General features: G+C 52.5%; 1 protein-coding gene across 1 annotated transcript; it reads left to right on the top strand.

Annotated features, from left to right (window-relative positions):
• The first annotated feature begins 221 nt into the window (after positions 1-221).
• Positions 222-21,562, top strand: Btbd1 (BTB domain containing 1). The gene is made up of 8 exons (XM_090321574.1): positions 222-625; positions 10,065-10,221; positions 11,996-12,101; positions 14,663-14,860; positions 15,503-15,695; positions 18,962-19,049; positions 20,059-20,205; positions 20,736-21,562. Exons 1-8 carry the CDS (start codon positions 237-239, stop codon positions 20,892-20,894), a joined length of 1,437 nt encoding a protein of 478 aa, XP_090177700.1. The 5' UTR covers positions 222-236; the 3' UTR covers positions 20,895-21,562.
• Positions 21,563-22,163: the final 601 nt, after the last annotated feature.

The raw sequence follows: 22,163 nt of genomic DNA, 5'->3' as shown, positions 1-22,163 counted from the left end.
CCGCTCCGGCCTGGCACGGCAGCCGCGGGGAGGCCGGGCTCGCCTGACGGCCGGGGGCGCGCAGGCGCGGCGGGGGCGCGCGCGCACAGCCGGGGGCGCGCACGGCGGCCGGAAACGCCCTCTCCGGAAGGCGGGTGCGGGCGGGGGCGGCGGCGCCGGCCTCCGCGGACGGCCGGGGCGATGGCGGCGCGGCGGCGGGCGCTCGCTCGCTGAGCCCGGGAGCCGCACGGCGGACCATGGCTTCGCCCGGGCCGGCGGCCGCGGCGGAGCAGGCGCCGGGGGCCGAGGCGGAGGCGGGCCCGCCGCCGCCGCCGACAGGGGCGCTGCTGCCGCTGGCGCGGGAGCCGCTCTACAACTGGCAGGCGACCAAGGCGTCGCTGCGGGAGCGCTTCGCCTTCCTCTTCAACTCGGAGCTGCTGAGCGACGTGCGCTTCGTGCTGGGCAAGGCCCGCGCCGCCGCCGGGGCCGCGCCGCGCGCGCCCGCGCAGCGCATCCCCGCGCACCGCTTCGTGCTGGCGGCCGGCAGCGCCGTCTTTGACGCCATGTTCAACGGCGGTATGGCCACCACGTCGGCGGAGATCGAGCTGCCGGACGTGGAGCCGGCGGCGTTCCTGGCGCTGCTGCGGTGAGCGCGGGGCCGGCGGGAGGGGGCGGGGCCGGCGGGAGGAGGGGGCGGGGCCGGCGGGAGGAGGGGGCGGGGCCATCGGCGGGGGCGGGGCCGGTGGCCGCGCGCGGCCCCGCCCACCCGCCAGCCGCTAACCGGACGCCGGCTCCTCCCGCGCCTCCCGCCGTGGTTCCGCCTCCGCCCGGCCGGCGCGGCCCCCACGCAGCGGGCGCACGGGCTGGACGTCGGGTGTCCTCGCGCCCCCACCATTTCTTGTTTTAACGTAACGCATTATCCGTCCGGGGCGGAGGAGCGGGGCCGCCCGCCGCCGGGGCCCCGCCGCCCGGGTCCGCCGGCTCCCAGGACTGTGGATCCCGACGTGCGGCGCCGGGGCCCCACGGGTAATAAGGTGAAGCGGTCGGTTGTTGGTTCAGTGACTGTACTGTATAGTGACCGTACTGTATAGTAAGGTGAAGCGGTCGATGGTTGGTTCAGTGACTGTACAGTATAGTGTAGTAGTGTAGAATAACTCCTGGGACAGTTGAGTGTGTCTAGAACATGGAGTAGAAAGAGCACGGCGCAGGAGAGCGCAGGAACACACAGGACAGGAGAGCGCAGGGACACACAACACAGGAGAGCCAGGAACACACAACACAGGAGAGCCAGGAACACACAACACAGGAGAGCCAGGAACACACAGGACAGGAGAGCCAGGAACACACAGGACAGGAGAGCGCAGGGACACACAACACAGGAGAGCCAGGAACACACAACACAGGAGAGCCAGGAACACACAACACAGGAGAGCCAGGAACACACAGGACAGGAGAGCCAGGAACACACAGGACAGGAGAGCCAGGAACACACAACACAGGAGAGCCAGGAACACACAACACAGGAGAGCCAGGAACACACAACACAGGAGAGCCAGGAACACACAACACAGGAGAGCCAGGAACACACAACACAGGAGAGCCAGGAACACACAACACAGGAGAGCCAGGAACACACAGGACAGGAGAGCGCAGGGACACACAACACAGGAGAGCCAGGAACACACAACACAGGAGAGCCAGGAACACACAACACAGGAGAGCCAGGAACACACAACACAGGAGAGCCAGGAACACACAACACAGGAGAGCCAGGAACACACAACACAGGAGAGCGCAGGAACACACAACACAGGAGAGCCAGGAACACACAGGACAGGAGAGCCAGGAACACACAACACAGGAGAGCGCAGGGACACACAACACAGGAGAGCCAGGAACACACAGGACAGGAGAGCCAGGAACACACAACACAGGAGAGCGCAGGGACACACAACACAGGAGAGCCAGGAACACACAGGACAGGAGAGCGCAGGGACACACAACACAGGAGAGCGCAGGAACACACAACACAGGAGAGCCAGGAACACACAGGACAGGAGAGCGCAGGAACACACAACACAGGAGAGCGCAGGGACACACAACACAGGAGAGCCAGGAACACACAACACAGGAGAGCCAGGAACACACAGGACAGGAGAGCCAGGAACACACAACACAGGAGAGCGCAGGGACACACAACACAGGAGAGCCAGGAACACACAACACAGGAGAGCGCAGGAACACACAACACAGGAGAGCGCAGGGACACACAACACAGGAGAGCCAGGAACACACAACACAGGAGAGCCAGGAACACACAACACAGGAGAGCCAGGAACACACAACACAGGAGAGCCAGGAACACACAGGACAGGAGAGCCAGGAACACACAACACAGGAGAGCGCAAGGACACACAACACAGGAGAGCCAGGAACACACAACACAGGAGAGCCAGGAACACACAACACAGGAGAGCCAGGAACACACAACACAGGAGAGCCAGGAACACACAACACAGGAGAGCCAGGAACACACAACACAGGAGAGCCAGGAACACACAACACAGGAGAGCCAGGGACACACAGGACAGGAGAGCGCAGGGACACACAACACAGGAGAGCCAGGAACACACAACACAGGAGAGCGCAGGAACACACAACACAGGAGAGCGCAGGGACACACAACACAGGAGAGCCAGGAACACACAACACAGGAGAGCCAGGAACACACAACACAGGAGAGCCAGGAACACACAACACAGGAGAGCCAGGAACACACAGGACAGGAGAGCCAGGAACACACAACACAGGAGAGCGCAAGGACACACAACACAGGAGAGCCAGGAACACACAACACAGGAGAGCCAGGAACACACAACACAGGAGAGCCAGGAACACACAACACAGGAGAGCCAGGAACACACAACACAGGAGAGCCAGGAACACACAACACAGGAGAGCCAGGAACACACAACACAGGAGAGCCAGGGACACACAGGACAGGAGAGCGCAGGAACACACAACACAGGAGAGCCAGGAACACACAACACAGGAGAGCCAGGAACACACAACACAGGAGAGCGCAGGAACACACAACACAGGAGAGCCAGGAACACACAGGACAGGAGAGCCAGGAACACACAACACAGGAGAGCGCAGGGACACACAACACAGGAGAGCCAGGAACACACAACACAGGAGAGCCAGGAACACACAGGACAGGAGAGCCAGGAACACACAACACAGGAGAGCGCAGGGACACACAACACAGGAGAGCCAGGAACACACAGGACAGGAGAGCGCAGGGACACACAACACAGGAGAGCGCAGGAACACACAACACAGGAGAGCCAGGAACACACAGGACAGGAGAGCGCAGGAACACACAACACAGGAGAGCGCAGGGACACACAACACAGGAGAGCCAGGAACACACAACACAGGAGAGCCAGGAACACACAGGACAGGAGAGCCAGGAACACACAACACAGGAGAGCGCAGGGACACACAACACAGGAGAGCCAGGAACACACAACACAGGAGAGCGCAGGAACACACAACACAGGAGAGCGCAGGGACACACAACACAGGAGAGCCAGGAACACACAACACAGGAGAGCCAGGAACACACAACACAGGAGAGCCAGGAACACACAACACAGGAGAGCCAGGAACACACAGGACAGGAGAGCCAGGAACACACAACACAGGAGAGCGCAAGGACACACAACACAGGAGAGCCAGGAACACACAACACAGGAGAGCCAGGAACACACAACACAGGAGAGCCAGGAACACACAACACAGGAGAGCCAGGAACACACAACACAGGAGAGCCAGGAACACACAACACAGGAGAGCCAGGAACACACAACACAGGAGAGCCAGGGACACACAGGACAGGAGAGCGCAGGGACACACAACACAGGAGAGCCAGGAACACACAACACAGGAGAGCGCAGGAACACACAACACAGGAGAGCGCAGGGACACACAACACAGGAGAGCCAGGAACACACAACACAGGAGAGCCAGGAACACACAACACAGGAGAGCCAGGAACACACAACACAGGAGAGCCAGGAACACACAGGACAGGAGAGCCAGGAACACACAACACAGGAGAGCGCAAGGACACACAACACAGGAGAGCCAGGAACACACAACACAGGAGAGCCAGGAACACACAACACAGGAGAGCCAGGAACACACAACACAGGAGAGCCAGGAACACACAACACAGGAGAGCCAGGAACACACAACACAGGAGAGCCAGGAACACACAACACAGGAGAGCCAGGGACACACAGGACAGGAGAGCGCAGGGACACACAACACAGGAGAGCGCAGGGACACACAACACAGGAGAGCCAGGAACACACAACACAGGAGAGCCAGGAACTCACAGGACAGGAGAGCGCAGGGACACACAACACAGGAGAGCCAGGAACACACAGGACAGGAGAGCCAGGAACACACAACACAGGAGAGCCAGGAACACACAACACAGGAGAGCCAGGAACACACAACACAGGAGAGCCAGGAACGCACAACACAGGAGAGCCAGGAACACACAGGACAGGAGAGCCAGGGACACACAACACAGGAGAGCCAGGGACACACAACACAGGAGAGCCAGGAACACACAGGACAGGAGAGCCAGGAACACACAACACAGGAGAGCCAGGAACACACAACACAGGAGAGCCAGGGACACACAGGACAGGAGAGCCAGGAACACACAACACAGGAGAGCCAGGAACACACAACACAGGAGAGCCAGGAACACACAGGACAGGAGAGCCAGGAACACACAACACAGGAGAGCCAGGAACACACAACACAGGAGAGCCAGGAACACACAACACAGGAGAGCGCAGGGACACACAACACAGGAGAGCCAGGAACACACAACACAGGAGAGCCAGGAACACACAACACAGGAGAGCCAGGAACACACAACACAGGAGAGCCAGGAACACACAACACAGGAGAGCCAGGAACACACAACACAGGAGAGCCAGGAACACACAACACAGGAGAGCGCAGGAACACACAACACAGGAGAGCCAGGGACACACAACACAGGAGAGCGCAGGAACACACAGCACAGGAGAGCCAGGGACACACAACACAGGAGAGCCAGGAACACACAACACAGGAGAGCCAGGAACACACAACACAGGAGAGCCAGGAACACACAACACAGGAGAGCCAGGAACACACAACACAGGAGAGTGCAGGAACACACAACACAGGAGAGCCAGGAACACACAACACAGGAGAGCCAGGAACACACAACACAGGAGAGCCAGGAACACACAACACAGGAGAGCCAGGAACACACAACACAGGAGAGCCAGGAACACACAACACAGGAGAGCGCAGGAACACACAACACAGGAGAGCCAGGGACACACAACACAGGAGAGCGCAGGAACACACAACACAGGAGAGCCAGGGACACACAACACAGGAGAGCGCAGGGACACACAACACAGGAGAGCCAGGAACACACAACACAGGAGAGCCAGGAACACACAACACAGGAGAGCCAGGAACACACAACACAGGAGAGCCAGGAACACACAACACAGGAGAGCCAGGAACACACAACACAGGAGAGCCAGGAACACACAACACAGGAGAGCCAGGAACACACAACACAGGAGAGCGCAGGAACACACAACACAGGAGAGCCAGGAACACACAACACAGGAGAGCCAGGAACACACAACACAGGAGAGTGCAGGAACACACAACACAGGAGAGCCAGGAACACACAACACAGGAGAGCCAGGAACACACAACACAGGAGAGCCAGGAACACACAACACAGGAGAGCGCAGGAACACACAACACAGGAGAGCCAGGGACACACAACACAGGAGAGCCAGGAACACACAACACAGGAGAGCCAGGGACACACAACACAGGAGAGCGCAGGGACACACAACACAGGAGAGCCAGGAACACACAACACAGGAGAGCCAGGAACACACAACACAGGAGAGCCAGGAACACACAACACAGGAGAGCCAGGAACACACAACACAGGAGAGCCAGGAACACACAACACAGGAGAGCCAGGAACACACAACACAGGAGAGCCAGGAACACACAACACAGGAGAGCCAGGAACACACAACACAGGAGAGCCAGGAACACACAACACAGGAGAGCGCAGGAACACACAACACAGGAGAGCCAGGGACACACAACACAGGAGAGCGCAGGGACACACAACACAGGAGAGCCAGGAACACACAACACAGGAGAGCCAGGAACACACAACACAGGAGAGCCAGGAACACACAACACAGGAGAGCCAGGAACACACAACACAGGAGAGCCAGGAACACACAACACAGGAGAGCCAGGAACACACAACACAGGAGAGCCAGGAACACACAACACAGGAGAGCCAGGAACACACAACACAGGAGAGCCAGGAACACACAACACAGGAGAGCCAGGAACACACAACACAGGAGAGCCAGGAACACACAACACAGGAGAGCCAGGAACACACAACACAGGAGAGTGCAGGAACACACAACACAGGAGAGCCAGGGACACACAACACAGGAGAGCGCAGGGACACACAACACAGGAGAGCCAGGAACACACAACACAGGAGAGCCAGGAACACACAACACAGGAGAGCCAGGAACACACAACACAGGAGAGCCAGGAACACACAACACAGGAGAGCCAGGAACACACAACACAGGAGAGCCAGGAACACACAACACAGGAGAGCCAGGAACACACAACACAGGAGAGCCAGGAACACACAACACAGGAGAGCGCAGGAACACACAACACAGGAGAGCCAGGGACACACAACACAGGAGAGCGCAGGAACACACAACACAGGAGAGCCAGGGACACACAACACAGGAGAGCGCAGGAACACACAACACAGGAGAGCCAGGAACACACAACACAGGAGAGCCAGGAACACACAACACAGGAGAGCCAGGAACACACAACACAGGAGAGTGCAGGAACACACAACACAGGAGAGCCAGGAACACACAACACAGGAGAGCCAGGAACACACAACACAGGAGAGCCAGGAACACACAGGACAGGAAAGTGGAGGAACACACAACACAGGAGAGCCAGGGACACACAACACAGGAGAGCCAGGAACACACAACACAGGAGAGCCAGGAACACACAACACAGGAGAGTGCAGGAACACACAACACAGGAGAGCCAGGAACACACAACACAGGAGAGCCAGGAACACACAACACAGGAGAGCCAGGAACACACAACACAGGAGAGCGCAGGAACACACAACACAGGAGAGCCAGGGACACACAACACAGGAGAGCCAGGAACACACAACACAGGAGAGCCAGGGACACACAACACAGGAGAGCGCAGGGACACACAACACAGGAGAGCCAGGAACACACAACACAGGAGAGCCAGGAACACACAACACAGGAGAGCCAGGAACACACAACACAGGAGAGCCAGGAACACACAACACAGGAGAGCCAGGAACACACAACACAGGAGAGCCAGGAACACACAACACAGGAGAGCCAGGAACACACAACACAGGAGAGCCAGGAACACACAACACAGGAGAGCCAGGAACACACAACACAGGAGAGCGCAGGAACACACAACACAGGAGAGCCAGGGACACACAACACAGGAGAGCGCAGGGACACACAACACAGGAGAGCCAGGAACACACAACACAGGAGAGCCAGGAACACACAACACAGGAGAGCCAGGAACACACAACACAGGAGAGCCAGGAACACACAACACAGGAGAGCCAGGAACACACAACACAGGAGAGCCAGGAACACACAACACAGGAGAGCCAGGAACACACAACACAGGAGAGCCAGGAACACACAACACAGGAGAGCCAGGAACACACAACACAGGAGAGCCAGGAACACACAACACAGGAGAGCCAGGAACACACAACACAGGAGAGCCAGGAACACACAACACAGGAGAGTGCAGGAACACACAACACAGGAGAGCCAGGAACACACAACACAGGAGAGCCAGGAACACACAACACAGGAGAGCCAGGAACACACAGGACAGGAAAGTGGAGGAACACAGTAGCATGTAATAAGACATAGGACTGTAGAGTATGATAACATCGGACAGTAGAGCACAATAACACGGGATGATACAATGTAATAACATAGGATGGTAGAGTGTGATCACATATAGGATGGTAGAGCATCATCATGTGTAGGACAGCAGACGATAACATACAGGATGGTGGAATATGATAATGTAGAGGACGGTAGAGTGTAATAAAGTATGGTACAGTGTAGTATTATAACATAGGACTGTAGAGTCCATGGCACAGCACCATGGTGTATCATTGGGGAGCTCAGGAGGGAGCCCTACTTGGTGTTGTGGCCCCATAGCCCGTCTAGATGGTGCCTGGACACTCGTTTACACCGAGGGTCCCAGGCCAGCCAGGTAAGCTGAGGCGGGCGGGCTGGCCTGGGCTGGGCATGGCGTTGTCAGGGTTGCAGAGGCTTGAGCCGTGCGGAAGGACCAGCACGGGCAGCCCTGGGGAAAGGACCTAGTCCCGGGGAGACCCAGAACACGGACACAGTGAGAGGTCAGTGTCAGGTCACTGTCAGGTCCCACGTGTGAGTGGGCCAGAGACAGAATTGTGGGCTGTCCCCTGCAGATTTCTCAGGAATTGCCCACTCTCCTCCATCCTTCGTTGCTGCTTTTCTTTAACGGGGTTGCTCTTCTGAAACCAAATTCTTCCCCACGCCACCATGCTTCACTATTGTCACTCTACCATCCTTGTGTTGTCACGGGATGCAGGACTTGTTTTTGGCTGTGGGCTGCAGTGTGACCCTCAGTGGGTAGAGGGGTCGTAAGGGACTTGACCTCTTGGAATCCCCCGTACCCCCAGAGGGCTTTTTCTTATGTCAGGGTTTAGATGTGAAAGCTGCTTTTGTGGCTGGCCCTGCCTGGCGGGCTCCACGAGGAGTTCCTGTGGTCTCCAGGCTTCTTAGACGCAGCACTCCTCCCTGCAGGCTGGGGCGGGCACATCCAGTCACTCACTGCGTGTTTTCGTAGAACAAGTCAGCACCTCATGGCCTAAGCAGCCCACCTAGCGTGGGTGGACCAGGACCACCCGCTGGCTTCCCATGGCCTTGTACCAGGCAGCGGCCAGGGCCGGAGTGGTCAGGAGTCTCTCCACACACGCCCTTCCTACTCAGCCTCAAGAACAGGAAAGCAGGTGTTTCCAGGCATCCTTAAGATGCAGGCCTCACCCTCAGATTGGGCGGAAGAGCCACCAGGCCCAGATTCGTGCTGGAGCAAATCTGTGGAAGCGTCCGTGCTGGGCCATGATGCGTTGCTGGACTTCCTAAAGAGATTAGTTCTAGATGACTGCCTAATGGATGCTCTGTTAGCATTATGACTTTTTTTTTTTTTGCCAGCTTGAACTCAGGGCTGAGCACTGTCCTTGGGCTTTCTCAAGGCTAATGCTCTCCCACTTGAGCCACAACACCATTTCTGGCTTTTTCTGTATATGTGGTACTGAGGAATCAAACCCAGGTCTTTGTGCGTGCTAGGTGAGCACTCTACCACTAGGCCCCGCTCCTGGGCCCCGTGTTCTTTTTAAATCATTTTCTGGTGCTTTTGTTCTATTGTGCTCTTGTTTGGGCTTGAATGTAGGGCTGGGTACTTTTCCTGGGCATTTTTTGTGCAAAGTTTCAAGGCGGGTGCTCTACCTAGGGCCACAGCTCTACTATTGACTTTTTGGAAATTTAATGGAGTCTCATGAGCTTGCCTGCCTAGGAAAGAAAAATTGGCATGGGGTTGGTGTCTCTTGACATTTACTTGAGCTTTCTCTGTCCAATGGGACACCTCGGTCTCAGAAAAGAGTGAGAAGAACGAGATGACCTGCACCGCAGCCACATCTGCGGCCGATTTCAGGCTGCTTCTCAGTATGCTTGTTACCTTCCACTGCTCCTCCAAGGCGTGGCTGTGGGAATGCGGACAGGTGGCTTGTCCGACGTAATGCTGGCTAACGTTGCTATAACTTCCCAATTGCCTCCTAGGTTTCTGTATTCAGATGAAGTTCAAATTGGCCCAGAGACAGTGATGACTACGCTTTACACGGCGAAGAAGTATGCAGTGCCTGCCCTGGAAGCTCACTGTGTGGAATTCCTCTCCAAGCACCTCAGGGCAGACAACGCGTTCATGCTGCTCACGCAGGTCGGTGTGCGAGCTCTGTCCAGAGCGCTGCTCAGGAAGCTATGTTAGACGTGAGGTGTTGAGGAGAAGTGCACATTAACACAAGGCAGATGCGTGGACGCCGTGAAGTGGAGCTGGGATGGCCCAGGTTCTTTCATGGTTTCCTACACATCGCAGTCTTAGTTTTTTCTGGTTCTAAAATAAAAGCGGTACCTGAATGCCGTAAAGTTCAGCTTGGCCAACACAGGGAGAAAACAAATACAGTTCTCTTGAGTTTTAGTATAGAAAATGGTTGCTAAAGAGTTGTAGTTCAGTTGTCACTTTACAAATGGAAAGATGAAAGCCTAGGTTAATAAACTCAATTCTCAGGGCCTAGCTCATGTTTCTAGTTCAATGTTCATGCAAAAAAAGTTAAAAAAATCTTCTGTAACTGAATACTTGTAGTTCTAGGAAAAAGAAGATCCCTTGGACATAATTGCATCATTACATGCCAGACACTAAGCTAATAGTATAGCAAAGTGCGCTGTCCAGACACCCCTCTCAGCATTGTCTGTGAAAGTCCTTAGGAAGTTTTGTGAAGTGTAGAGAGGTATTCAAAGTAAAAGGCTTAGTGTCACATGAAGAAGTTGAAGCACAGACTGAGTTCGGTGGCCTGTAATTCCAGGCACTTGGGAGGTGGAGGTGAGGAGGGGAGGTCACGGTTTGAAGCCAGCCCTACATAAAAAGACATTCACAGACTGCACCTGTCATCGCCGGCCACCTGGGGATACAGGGGTGGTGGCTCCAGCTCAGGCCGGCCCAGGCATGAAGTGAAGCACCAGCCATGAAAATAACCCTTTTGTAGAGGGACTAGTGGCATGGGTCAAGTTGTAGAGTGCCAGCCTTGCAATCTTGAGGCCCTTGGTTCAATCCCCTGTACTGATAGGAAGAAGGAAGAAGCAGAAAGAGTGGAGCCAATGCACTGGTGCATGCCTCTGAAGCAGCTGCTGAGGGGGGAGGCTGGCTGGGGATTGCAGACAGGGCAGCAGACCTCTGTGACCCTTCACTTGTCAGTTGGATGGTGTCTGTCTTATCTACAGTTTGTGAAGCATCAGACACTAATGTGTAAGAGATAGCACACACGTAGAAATAAAAATAACAGCTGGGCACTGGTGGCTCATGTCTAATCCTCGCTATTCAGGAGGCTGAGATCTGAGGATTATGGTTCGAAGCCAGCCCAGGCAGAAAAGTGTCTGTGAGACACATCTTCAATTAACCACTCAAAACAAACAAACCAGAAAAACTCCAGGAGTGGCGTTATGGCTCAAGTGGTCGCATGCTAGCCTTGAGTACAAAGAGGTTCAGGGATAGTGCCCAGGCCCTGAGTTGAAGCCCCACAACTGACAGAAAAAAAAAAAGAAAAACACACATTAAAATGGTCCGGGAGCATAGCCTAGTGGTAGAGTGCTCACCTAGCATGCCCTGGGTTGGATTCCTTGGTACCACATACACAAAAAAGCTGGAAAGGGCCCTGTGGCTCAAGTGGCCGAGCAGTGTCCTTGAGCTAAAGTGTCCAAGGACAGTGCCCTGAGTTCAAGCCCCAGGACTGGCAAAAAAGAAAAGAAGCCAGGATTGTTAATAGTAGTGTGAATCTAATATCTCAGTGAGAAATTTGTATTTTTCTCTTTTTCATTTGTAGTTGTAGAATGAGTGATAGACCTAGTTATAAGTAGGTGTTTGTAGATTACAAACCAGTTTGCAGTGTCAACTCTGAGGCAACTACCAAAGTAAGATAACTATGTCTTTATGTGTTTAGGCTCGATTATTTGATGAACCTCAGCTTGCTAGTCTCTGTCTAGACACGATAGACAAAAGCACGATGGATGCACTAAGTGCAGAGGGCTTTACTGATATTGATAGAGGTAAGTTCCTGTGGCTGAGCCTTTCCACTGTAAGTGCAGCCTGCTCTCTCTGCCAGCCTTGTCGGAGACAAGGCGTGTGCACGAGCCAGGCGTTTCCAAGGGGCAGTGCTCCAGTGGGTGTGGTGTGTGCTCATACCCTGAGGAAATGGTGAGAGAAGGTAAAGCGGGACTCTTGCCTTATTACGGGAACATCTCATTGGAGAAGCAAAGGAGAGCATAGATGAAACTTAGGATTTGTGACATTGGCATTCCCCAGCATCAAAAAGAGAAGATCGGAACGCCAGCGAATGAGGTGTGAGCAGAATGTGACTTGCCTTTTGTAGGCTGGAGACAGCTCCACAGCATGTAATTACTGCAGCTGGTGTGGTGTTAGGAAAATCCTTGGGTTGTTTTTTCTTTGTTGTTTTTGGTGCCGGTTCTGGGAATTGAACTCCCGGCCTGTGCGCGGTCCCTGAGCTGCTTCTGCTCGAGTTCCACCTCCTGGGTAGTCAGAGGAGACACGAGTTTCACAGTCCTTCCCGCCGGGCTGCCTTTGAACCGTGATTATTTTTTTTCTTTTTTTTGGCCACTCAGGGACTAGGCACGATACTTGGACTTTCTCAAGGCTAGCGCTCCACCACGTGAGCCACAGCATCACTTCTGGATTTTGCTATGTATGTGGTACCAGGGAATCAAACCCAGGGCTTCATGTGTGCTAGGCAGGCCCTCTACCAGGAGGCCACGCTCGTGGCCCCTGAGCCACGATCCTTCGATGTCAGCCTCCTGAGCGCCTATGACGAAGAGCTGTGAGCCACCAGTGCCCAGCTCCTGTCTGGAACATCTCAGTGGAGGATGGTCCGACATCATCACCTCCAAGAGTGCACAGGGCTTGGGCCGGAGGTGTAGTCATTGGTAGAATGCTTGCCTGGCACGCCTGAAGCCCTCGCTTCGGTTCCTGACAGCAGTGGGGAAAAAAGAATGGGTCCGTATTTAAATGGTGAAGAGGACGGGGCAAGAGTAATGACGTGAAGGAAGCAGTGTGGAAGCGTGGAGGGCAGCCTGGCAGTTGTGGGCCAGGCCAGGCAGTGGGCAGTAGGAGGAAGAGAAGGCCAGGCCAGGCAGTGGGCAGTAGGAGGAAGAGAAGGCCAGGCCAGGCCCGGCAATGGGCAGTAGGAGGAAGAGAAGGCCAGGCCAGGCCAGGCAATGGCCTGTAGGAGGAAGAGAAGGCTAGGCCAGGCAATGGCCTGTAGGAGGAAGAGAAGGCCAGGCCAGGCAATGGGCTGTAGGAGGAAGAGAAGGCCAGGCCAGGCCAGGCAATGGGCTGTAGGAGGAAGAGAAGGCCAGGCCAGGCAATGGGCTGTAGAAGGAAGAGAAGGCCAGGCCAGGCAATGGGCTGTAGAAGGAAGAGAAGGCCAGGCCAGGCAATGGGCTGTAGAAGGAAGAGAAGGCCAGGCCAGGCAATGGGCTGTAGGAGGAAGAGAAGGCCAGGCCAGGCCAGGCAGTGGGCAGTAGGAGGAAGAGAAGGCCAGGCCAGGCAATGGGCTGTAGGAGGAAGAGAAGGCCAGGCCAGGCAATGGGCAGTAGGAGGAAGAGAAGGCCAGGCCAGGCAATGGGCAGTAGGAGGAAGAGAAGGCCAGGCCCGGCCCGTGTGCTCATTTGTTTTTTTCTGTTCTGCCTTTTTACCTGTTAATTGGAGATAAGAGTCTCAACAGTTTGTTTACCTAGGCAGGCCTGGAGCCTCAATCCTCAGATCTCGGCCTCCTGAATAGCTAGGATTATAGCCAGGAGCCAACTAAGCCTGTGGCTTTAAATCTTTGCAAGTCTTGTCTTCTGGGCCCTAAATTTCCATGACCAAGTGTCTGTTAAGAATTTTTTTTTTTTAACACAGGGTTTGAACTCAGTCCTCATTCTTGCTATAGACATGGTACTTGTAAGGCATGCTTCTGAACACTGGTCCATCTAGGCTTTTTCTCATAACTGGGATAACAGACGTGCTGCTGTGCCCAGCTCTGGGCTTATTTCTAATCAAGGCAGTCTTGAACCACTAACCTTCCATTCTTGGCCTTCCCAGTTGCTAGGCTTACAGGCATGAACCACTGTCATCCAGTTTCCCTAAGGTTTTTATTTGGATCGTGTGCTTCCTGCGTCCACCTCCTAAGTGTCTGGAATTACTGGCCCCTCCCCACTGGAAGGTAAACCCCATCAGGACCTGTGTGTCAGCCAGCACTCTGCACCATGCCCAGCCCATCATGAGGCGTTCAGAGTGAAGAGTTATAATCTGTGTACTTGGACACTTAGATTAACTGGGAGCCTTTGTCTGTGTATGGCTCATTTATTATTTATATTAATGTGTAATATGTGGCATAGATATATTAAATATACAAAAAGATACTATATCTAAGTGTTCAAGTATAGCAAGTGGTAAGTTTAAAAGAACAAAGTAGAGCTTAGTGTTTTTAGTATTTTATAATGTAGCTTCTGCGTACTCTGCTTTTCAGTGCATTGAAAACTTAAATGCATATTTCTAGGATTGATGCTTTAAGAGCAAAACATTCCTGATTTATTTTTATATTTACCTGCAGACACGCTGTGTGCAGTTCTAGAAAGAGACACCCTCAGTATTCGAGAGAGCCGGCTTTTTGGAGCTGTCGTTCGCTGGGCGGAAGCAGAATGTCAGCGACAGCAGTTGCCTGTGACTTTTGCCAACAAACAGAAAGTCCTAGGAAAAGCCCTCTCCCTAATCCGCTTTCCTTTGATGACCATTGAGGAGTTTGCAGCAGGTGAGCACCCTTGCGTCTGTGCCGTCTGTGTGGTCAGCCAGGCTGAGACTGAGCTTGAGCTTGAGCCTGTCACTTACTGTCCTCCTTGTAGATCACCAGATGGCACAATTTTGTTAGCCAGGCGCGGTGGTTCCCGCCCGTCATCCTAGCTGCTCGGGAGGCTGAGATCTGAGGATTGATTTTCAAAGCCAGCCTGGGCACCAAAGAACGTAACTCTTATCTCCAATTCACCTCGAGAGAACCAGAAGTGGCTCAAGGAGTAGGGCGGTAGCCTTAAGCTGAAGAACTCAGGGACAGTGCTCAGGCCCAGAGTTCAAGCCCCATAACCAACAAAAAGAAAAAACAATTTTTTTTTAGTATTTTTATGACTCGTTTGTGACAGGTTAGACTGTAAATTCCCCTCTTGAAATTACCAAAATTGATCTCGTCAAAAGTCAGTAATGTTAAAGTCCTTGTGACTTTGTGAGGCTTAGGATCACGTTGTGCCTATGCCCATGTGCGTGTGTGTGTTCACGTGTCTTTTCTCCTCAGCCCCCCCCCCCCACACACACACACCCCTTCTGGCGTGGGTCTGGACCTGGGAGCGTGCAGGGCCTGTGGCTCGGGCTTGTGGTGGTTCTTCTGATTGGCTCTGTTTTTCAGGCCCTGCCCAGTCGGGGATTTTGTCAGACCGGGAGGTAGTGAGGCTCTTCCTCCACTTCACCGTGAACCCCAAGCCTCGTGTGGGCTACATCGACCGGCCCCGCTGCTGCCTGCGTGGGAAGGAATGCTGTGTCAACAGGTTTCAACAGGTGGAGAGCCGCTGGGGCTACAGTGGGACCAGCGACCGCATCAGGTGACTTGCCACACCCTGCCAGCTCCCCGCTTGGAACTAGACCTAATGAGTGTTGTGCCATGGATTTTTCCCCGCTTCAGTACTGGAGTTTGAACTTGCTAGGCAGGCACTCTGCCACTTGAGTCACAAGCCTCTCCCTTTTTCTGCTCAGTCTAGCCTCAGACCAAATCCTCCGGCCTCTGGGCAGCTGTTCCTCTGTTGAGAGCTTGTGTGGCAGGCATACACCACCAGCCTGGTTTGTGTGTTGAGAGGGGATCTCACTTGGCCTACCAAGCCTTGGGGTCACCACTGTTTAGAACATTTAGACTTCAGATATTGTCTTTACAGGCGTAAGACTAGTGTTTAATGTAACTTGACTAAGCCTAGTATGGGTTTTGTTTGTTTGAGTAGATGGTGCATCTAAGAGCTCAGTATACTTTTGGGGGGCTGGTATTGGTATTGAGAGCTCAGGAGCTCACCTGGCTGACTTGATAACTTGTGGCTGCCTCTCTGCTCTGTGAGCCACACCTTGAGTTCACAGTTTATGGGTTCACTGGAGATGGAATCTTGTAGATTCGGGCGGGCTTCTAGCTGCAGTCCTCAGATCTGAGCCCCCTGAGCAGCTAGGATTACAAGCAGGAGACACTGCCACCCAGATTCAGTTTACACGTTTGTAATCTCTGAATGGATTGAATTCCCCCCCCCCAAAAAATGTATACATATAATCCTGTAGAGGAATTTATCTTTGCTCTGTTGTCTTTCTTTAGACTAAAGGTGAAAACAGAATTGGTACCAATTTTCATGTATCAAGCCTTTTGGATTTTTAATTATTTAATAACATATTAGTTTAAAATTAAAAATGAACTTTGTCAAATAGAACATTAGTTTTGTTTGGGTTAAAGTGCATTTGTAGATTTTACATTTGTAATGGAACTATTAAATGAAAAAGCTTACAGGAGTAGGCCAAAGCTGCATGTGTAGGTAAAGCTATCTAACTGCTTTTAGTAAATAAAGAACTTAGCATTCAGTGTAAGTAGCCAGACAATGGATATCAAAAGAACTCTTTAGGAGGAGAGAAGGAAATAAGCGAATGGAGAAATTAGAAAACAAAAAATTGAGGGCTGGAGAAATAATTCAGCTTGTAGAGCCCTTGTCTAGCGCTCATGATGCCTTGAGTTTAACACCTAGTATTACCAAACACGCGAAATAATAGCACTGACAAGGATGAGCACGGAATCGGGGAGTGGAGTCTGAGGATCGTGATTTCAAACCAGTCTGGGCAGAGAAGTCCATGAGACGCAATATGTCATGGAAGCAGAGGTGTGAAATCCAGCAGTAGAGTGTTAGCCTTCAGTGGGAAAGCTGAGGACCAAGCCCTGAGTTCAAGTCCCAGGATGAGCACTGAAAAGTAAGTTGGTGAAAGATCAATAAAATAAGCTCTGGCGAAGACAATTTTAAAAAGGCACACTTAGAAATCAAAAGGAGAATATAATCTTATGCTGAGCTGTTTGCTTTAACTCTGGGCTTACCTTCTGCTAGTAAATTGAACATCTTGAATGGGTCATTTTATAGACAAACGTAAATGGTCGTAATTGACTGGAGAAGGAGCCTGAGTAGGCTAATTACCATGGGAGGAATCGAAAGTTATCGAGGAGCTGTTTAGTCACAAGGTTGTGACAGGTAAGTTCTGTTGGACATTGAAGGACCAGATGGCTTTTGTAAGCTTTCATTGGAGAAAGTACTGGTTGACTGGTGAGGGAAGGAAGGCATCAGACGGCAAGATCACCCTCACTTGACACGCAGTGCTGGAGTGTCAAGTCTAGCAGCACTGTCACAGGTGAGAGAGCAGAAAGATGGTTCACTGTTGGGAAGTACATTCATGTAACTCACTCCAGTAGTTGACCAAAAGAAAATACTTTGATTTTAGCAGTTATTAAAAGGACTTTTATCTGGGTGCTTTGTAGCTCATGCCTGTAACACTAGCTGTTCAGGAGGCTGAGATCTGATGATCATGGTTCAAATTCTAAGCCAACCTAGGCAAGAAAATCTGAGATATTTAACCTCCAGTTAATCACCACAAAACTGGACGTGAAGCTGTGGCTCAAGTGGTAGAATACTAATTTTGAGAAAAAAAAAAAAAACCAACCTCAGGGTCAGTGCTCAGGACCTGAGTCCAAGCCCCAGGACTATTTAAAAAACAAAGCCAGAGATAGGAAGGGGCGCTGTGACTCCAGGGGCAAGGCAGTAGCCTTAAGCCCCACGACCAGAGGTGTGGTGGAATGCCAGCTGTGATTTAAAAAGCAGAGCAACACCACTAGGCCCGAGCCTGGTGCTCGTGGCCAACCCATTACCCTAGCTTCTCAGGAGGCTGAGATCTGAGGGTCACAGTTCCATGCCAGTCTGGGCAGGAAGGTTCATGAGACGACGAAACGCCAGAAGTGGAGCTGTGGCTCCAGTGGCAGAGCTCTAGCCTTGTGAAAAAATTGCATAGGGACAGCGTCCAAGCCGTGCAGTCAAGTCCCAAAACTGGCTCAATAACTGTGGGAAAAGTCTGTTATAACATTGGGCGAGTATAACATTTGAATATTATCTATTACTATTATGGTGTGCTGCTATCACAGGAATATAATCTATCAAATAGACTTGCTGCAATTGCGACAGGTCCCGTTCGTAATAATAGCATGACCTAGAACAGTAGACGTGAACTGGGAAACGCACAGTCGTTTATGAAGAACCACAGAACACGGTTGCCTGCGGCCAGCGTGATCCGCCCCCAGCCGGGCATCTGTGGTGCTGATAAGTTGTCCTCGTTTAGGGTCCTGGACTTGAGTTTGGTGTTCTGGCACTGGGTATTGAACCCAGGGCTTTGAGCATATTAAGCGAGCACTCGCTACCCCTTGAGCCGTGTCCCCTAGTGTAGTTTTTATTTTGTTTTTAAGGTCATTCCGGTGTGTCCGTGCCTCCTGCGGAGCTGGAATGACAAGTGTGAACCACTTGTCTTCTCGGGCTCCGGCGCACTTAGATTAGTAGGCCACTAAAGTGACCTTAGGTTAAATTCCTCTCCCAGAACTCCAGGTAAATTCACATTTCTCTAGAAAGGAAGTTTTTGTTTGTTTTGTTTTTGTTTTTGTTTTTATAAGCAGACAAGGTGATGTTGCCAAGAGTACCAGATTTGTGATATCTTTCCTTTTTATACGTAAACTTGGACCTTCAGATAACCTGAAGAATTATAAACCTCCAGAATATGAGTCTTTACGGCATTTTTTAATAGCTGGCTTCTCTCTCAGGTTCACAGTTAACAGAAGAATCTCTGTGGTCGGGTTTGGCTTGTACGGGTCTATCCATGGCCCCACGGATTATCAAGTGAACATCCAGGTACACGGGGGGCCCTGCTCCATGTCCAGCTCCAGGGAGGCCAGGGAGCCACTCCACCACCCTGCACCTGAGACATGGCAGTTTCATGGCTGCTCTGAAAGTTTTAGCTTCAGAAAATTGTGGGGTACTTGGGGCTACTCTTGGTCAGCACACTCCTCAGTGGCACGTCTTCAGGGCTCTTCCATTTGTTCACCTGATTGCTTCCTCCCTACTGGGAAGTGTCTGAGCAGATCCCACCTGAGGTTGGCATTGCTAGTGAGTCCTCATGCCACTGGGACCCTTGTTAAAGCTGATCGCTCAGGCATTTTTCAGAGACTTGCATCTCACTACCTTTTCCAGGAGAGTAGTGAATGAGCCCTGTGTCTGTGTGTGTACACGCTCCTCCTTCGGGGTGGGGGGGTCAAGCTCAGGACGGGGGTGTGCTTAGGCAGGCGCTCTGCCACACTGACTCCTTGCTCTAAGGAGTGCCATGGCCTGGGTATCACCTCTTGCAGCTTTGCTTTTCTTACCTGCCGACATCCCGCGGGCACAGGGAAGGGGTGGCACAGTCTGCTGCTACATTGTCGATGATGTCTCAGAATAACCTGTTGAGACAAAGCAGAGTGAAAATGAAGGGATGTGCTATCGATTGCACTGTCACAGACATGGTCTTTCCCGCAGCCATGGCTTTGAGATACAGGGCTGCGGAGCGAGTTTTCTAGGGACAAGACCTAGCTAGCAAGGAGTAAAATTTGTTCCTTTCCCTCAGACTTGTAAAATCCACATACGAAGCTGAAGGTTGGGGGTGGCCGCTCCCCTTTTCTGAGCCTGGTTATTGGACACTGTTCCCATTCTTACGGTGATGAGTGGTAGCCATTTTTGATGCCTTTCTTAAAGCTGTCCTTGGTGGTGAGGTATGTAAAGAAAGTAGGGCACTGAGGACTAGTCTGCTGAGACCGCTAGAGGCTTCATATTCTTTTCTACAAAGCTTTGCCTAACCTGTTTGTAACTTGCCTTTTAAAAATCACAGATCATTGAATACGAAAAGAAACAGACCCTGGGACAGAATGATACTGGATTCAGTTGTGACGGGACTGCCAACACATTCAGGGTTATGTTCAAAGAGCCCATAGAGGTGCTGCCGAACGTGTGCTACACCGCCTGTGCGACACTCAAAGTAAGATGCTGCTGCTCAGAGCGGGAGCTGGTGTGCGCTGCCCGCTAAGTCAGCCTCGCTGCTCGCCACCTCTGAAGTGTGACGGAGAGCGGAGGGCTTGGTGGGGCTGAGCTCTGGTGTGATGATGCAGATCCCCGTGGCTGGGTGTTCACGGTTCTCTAATGTCAGACCTCTGTGTTCCTGTAAATAAGGTTGTTAGCTAGACCTTCATCTTTTTGTAAATGAGTACATAAGAGTAGTATAGTCTCAGGCCTGAGGTCTCAGGAGTCTGAGATCTGAGGATTGCAGTTTAAAGCCAGCTCAGGTAGGAAAGTCCATGAGATGCTGTCTCCAGTTAACCACCAGAAAACCAGAAGTAGTGCTTTTGCTCAAAGTATTAGAGCACTAGACTTGAGCAAAAGAGCTCAGGCTGTGAAATTTAAGCCCTGTAACAGAAACAACAACACAGGAGTTTTGTGCAGGAGCTGTGGTGACTGTAGTAGACGAGGGTCCCGAGTGAAATTGCTAATGATCCTCTCGTTCTCGTGTAGGGTCCAGACTCACACTACGGCACAAAAGGATTGAAAAAAGTCGTGCATGAGACTCCTGCTGCCAACAAGACTGTTTTCTTCTTCTTCAGTTCCCCTGGCAATAATAATGGTACCTCCATAGAAGATGGGCAGATACCAGAAATCATATTTTATACATAGTGTAGACTATCATACATTCGGCTAAGTGGTACCATTCAGCCTCATCTCAAAAGCATACATAACCCACCACAAAAAATAGTTTCCTGAGTGTCATGAATATTTATAATTGTAGGATAAGAAACATTTTAGTTTCTTAGAGGAAGTAGAAAAATGCTGATTTAAATCTCTGCATGATTTGAAGAGATTTTTCATTTTCCTATAGCCCTAGAGAGAAAGAACTAGGGTTAATTGTATAAAGAAAAGCACAGATAGTTCAGCCTCATCTTGAAGAATTTCATAGATCAGCTGACTCATGGTCTTTCAATGGTTTTGGAACTGAAAGATAATCTTGATTATATAGCAGAGTTTAAAGAGATTTTGTTTTAACTATTTTAAAGGTTAGCAAGATGGGTCAGTATTCCTGCAGAATTCCTATTAACTCAACTAATTTTGGAACGTTAAGAAAATGGACTTTATTTTTTGGGTTTTGACTCACCTGGTTGTTAGCATTTGAAACAACCCTAAACCTAGGCGTAATAAATGCCCAGTGCGTTGGCAATGCCCAGTGCACTTAGGGAAGAGGATGTTTTATAATAGTGTAGTAATGTATTGCCTAGTACAGTTTTATAGATGTAAGTGGAGTTTGTATAAATTCACAATAATGTGATATAAAAGAATCTAAGCGTGTAGACTGAGACTGGGTTTTTTCTCACGGACGAGCAGGGCACATGTCTGCGGTGGTGGACGTGCCCGTGATCCCAGCGTGGATCAGCGGGGGAGGCGGAGGCGGAGGCGGAGGCCAGTGTGAGGGGCAGTGCAGCTCGGCTCGGCAGGCTGGGGCCCTCCCCTGGAGCCAGCCGCAGCGGGGCGCACGTGGGAAGGCGCGGCCCGGGTTCCTGGCTTTGTGGTCAAAAGCGCCCTTTTCAGTCCTTGAGGGCGGCGGGCGGCCACCGGTCCCGGGCGGGGAGGGGTGGGGAGGGGCGGGGGCTCCCGGGGCTCCCCGGCCAGAGCGGTCCCCGTCCCCGTCCCGGGTCCCGTGGCCCCGCGTTGAGGACACCGCGCCCGGCGGTGACCCTGCTCAGTTCCTTGGCTCTGGAGCGGCTTTGCACCCTCGGCCCTCCCGGGCACACCGGGTGGACCTAGCCGTCGGCGTCCGTCGGACTGCCCAGCTGCCCGGCAACCCGCAGAGCCCGCTTAGTGCGCAGGCGCAGAGGTTCTCTTTCCCTCCCTGTGGCCGGTCGCCGCTCGCGCAGGCGCAGAGGTTCTCTTCCTTCCTCGTGGCCGGTCGCC

Source organism: Megascapheus bottae, chromosome 30 (assembly GCF_031878675.1).
Source record: "Megascapheus bottae isolate mThoBot1 chromosome 30, mThoBot2.hap1, whole genome shotgun sequence".
NCBI classification, from domain to species: Eukaryota; Metazoa; Chordata; class Mammalia; order Rodentia; family Geomyidae; genus Megascapheus; species Megascapheus bottae.
Note: the sequence above shows the minus strand (reverse complement) of the source record. Positions and strands in the feature narration are given on the sequence as shown.

Excerpts from the sequence above, each read along its gene's own strand:
- Btbd1 (XM_090321574.1), top strand. The coding sequence starts at position 237 with ATGGCTTCGCCCGGGCCGGCGGCCGCGGCGGAGCAGGCGCCGGGGGCC. Across the intron at positions 626-10,064 it reads GCGTTCCTGGCGCTGCTGCG|GTTTCTGTATTCAGATGAAG; the intron begins GTGAGCGCGGGG and ends ATTGCCTCCTAG. Across the intron at positions 15,696-18,961 it reads GGGACCAGCGACCGCATCAG|GTTCACAGTTAACAGAAGAA; the intron begins GTGACTTGCCAC and ends CTTCTCTCTCAG.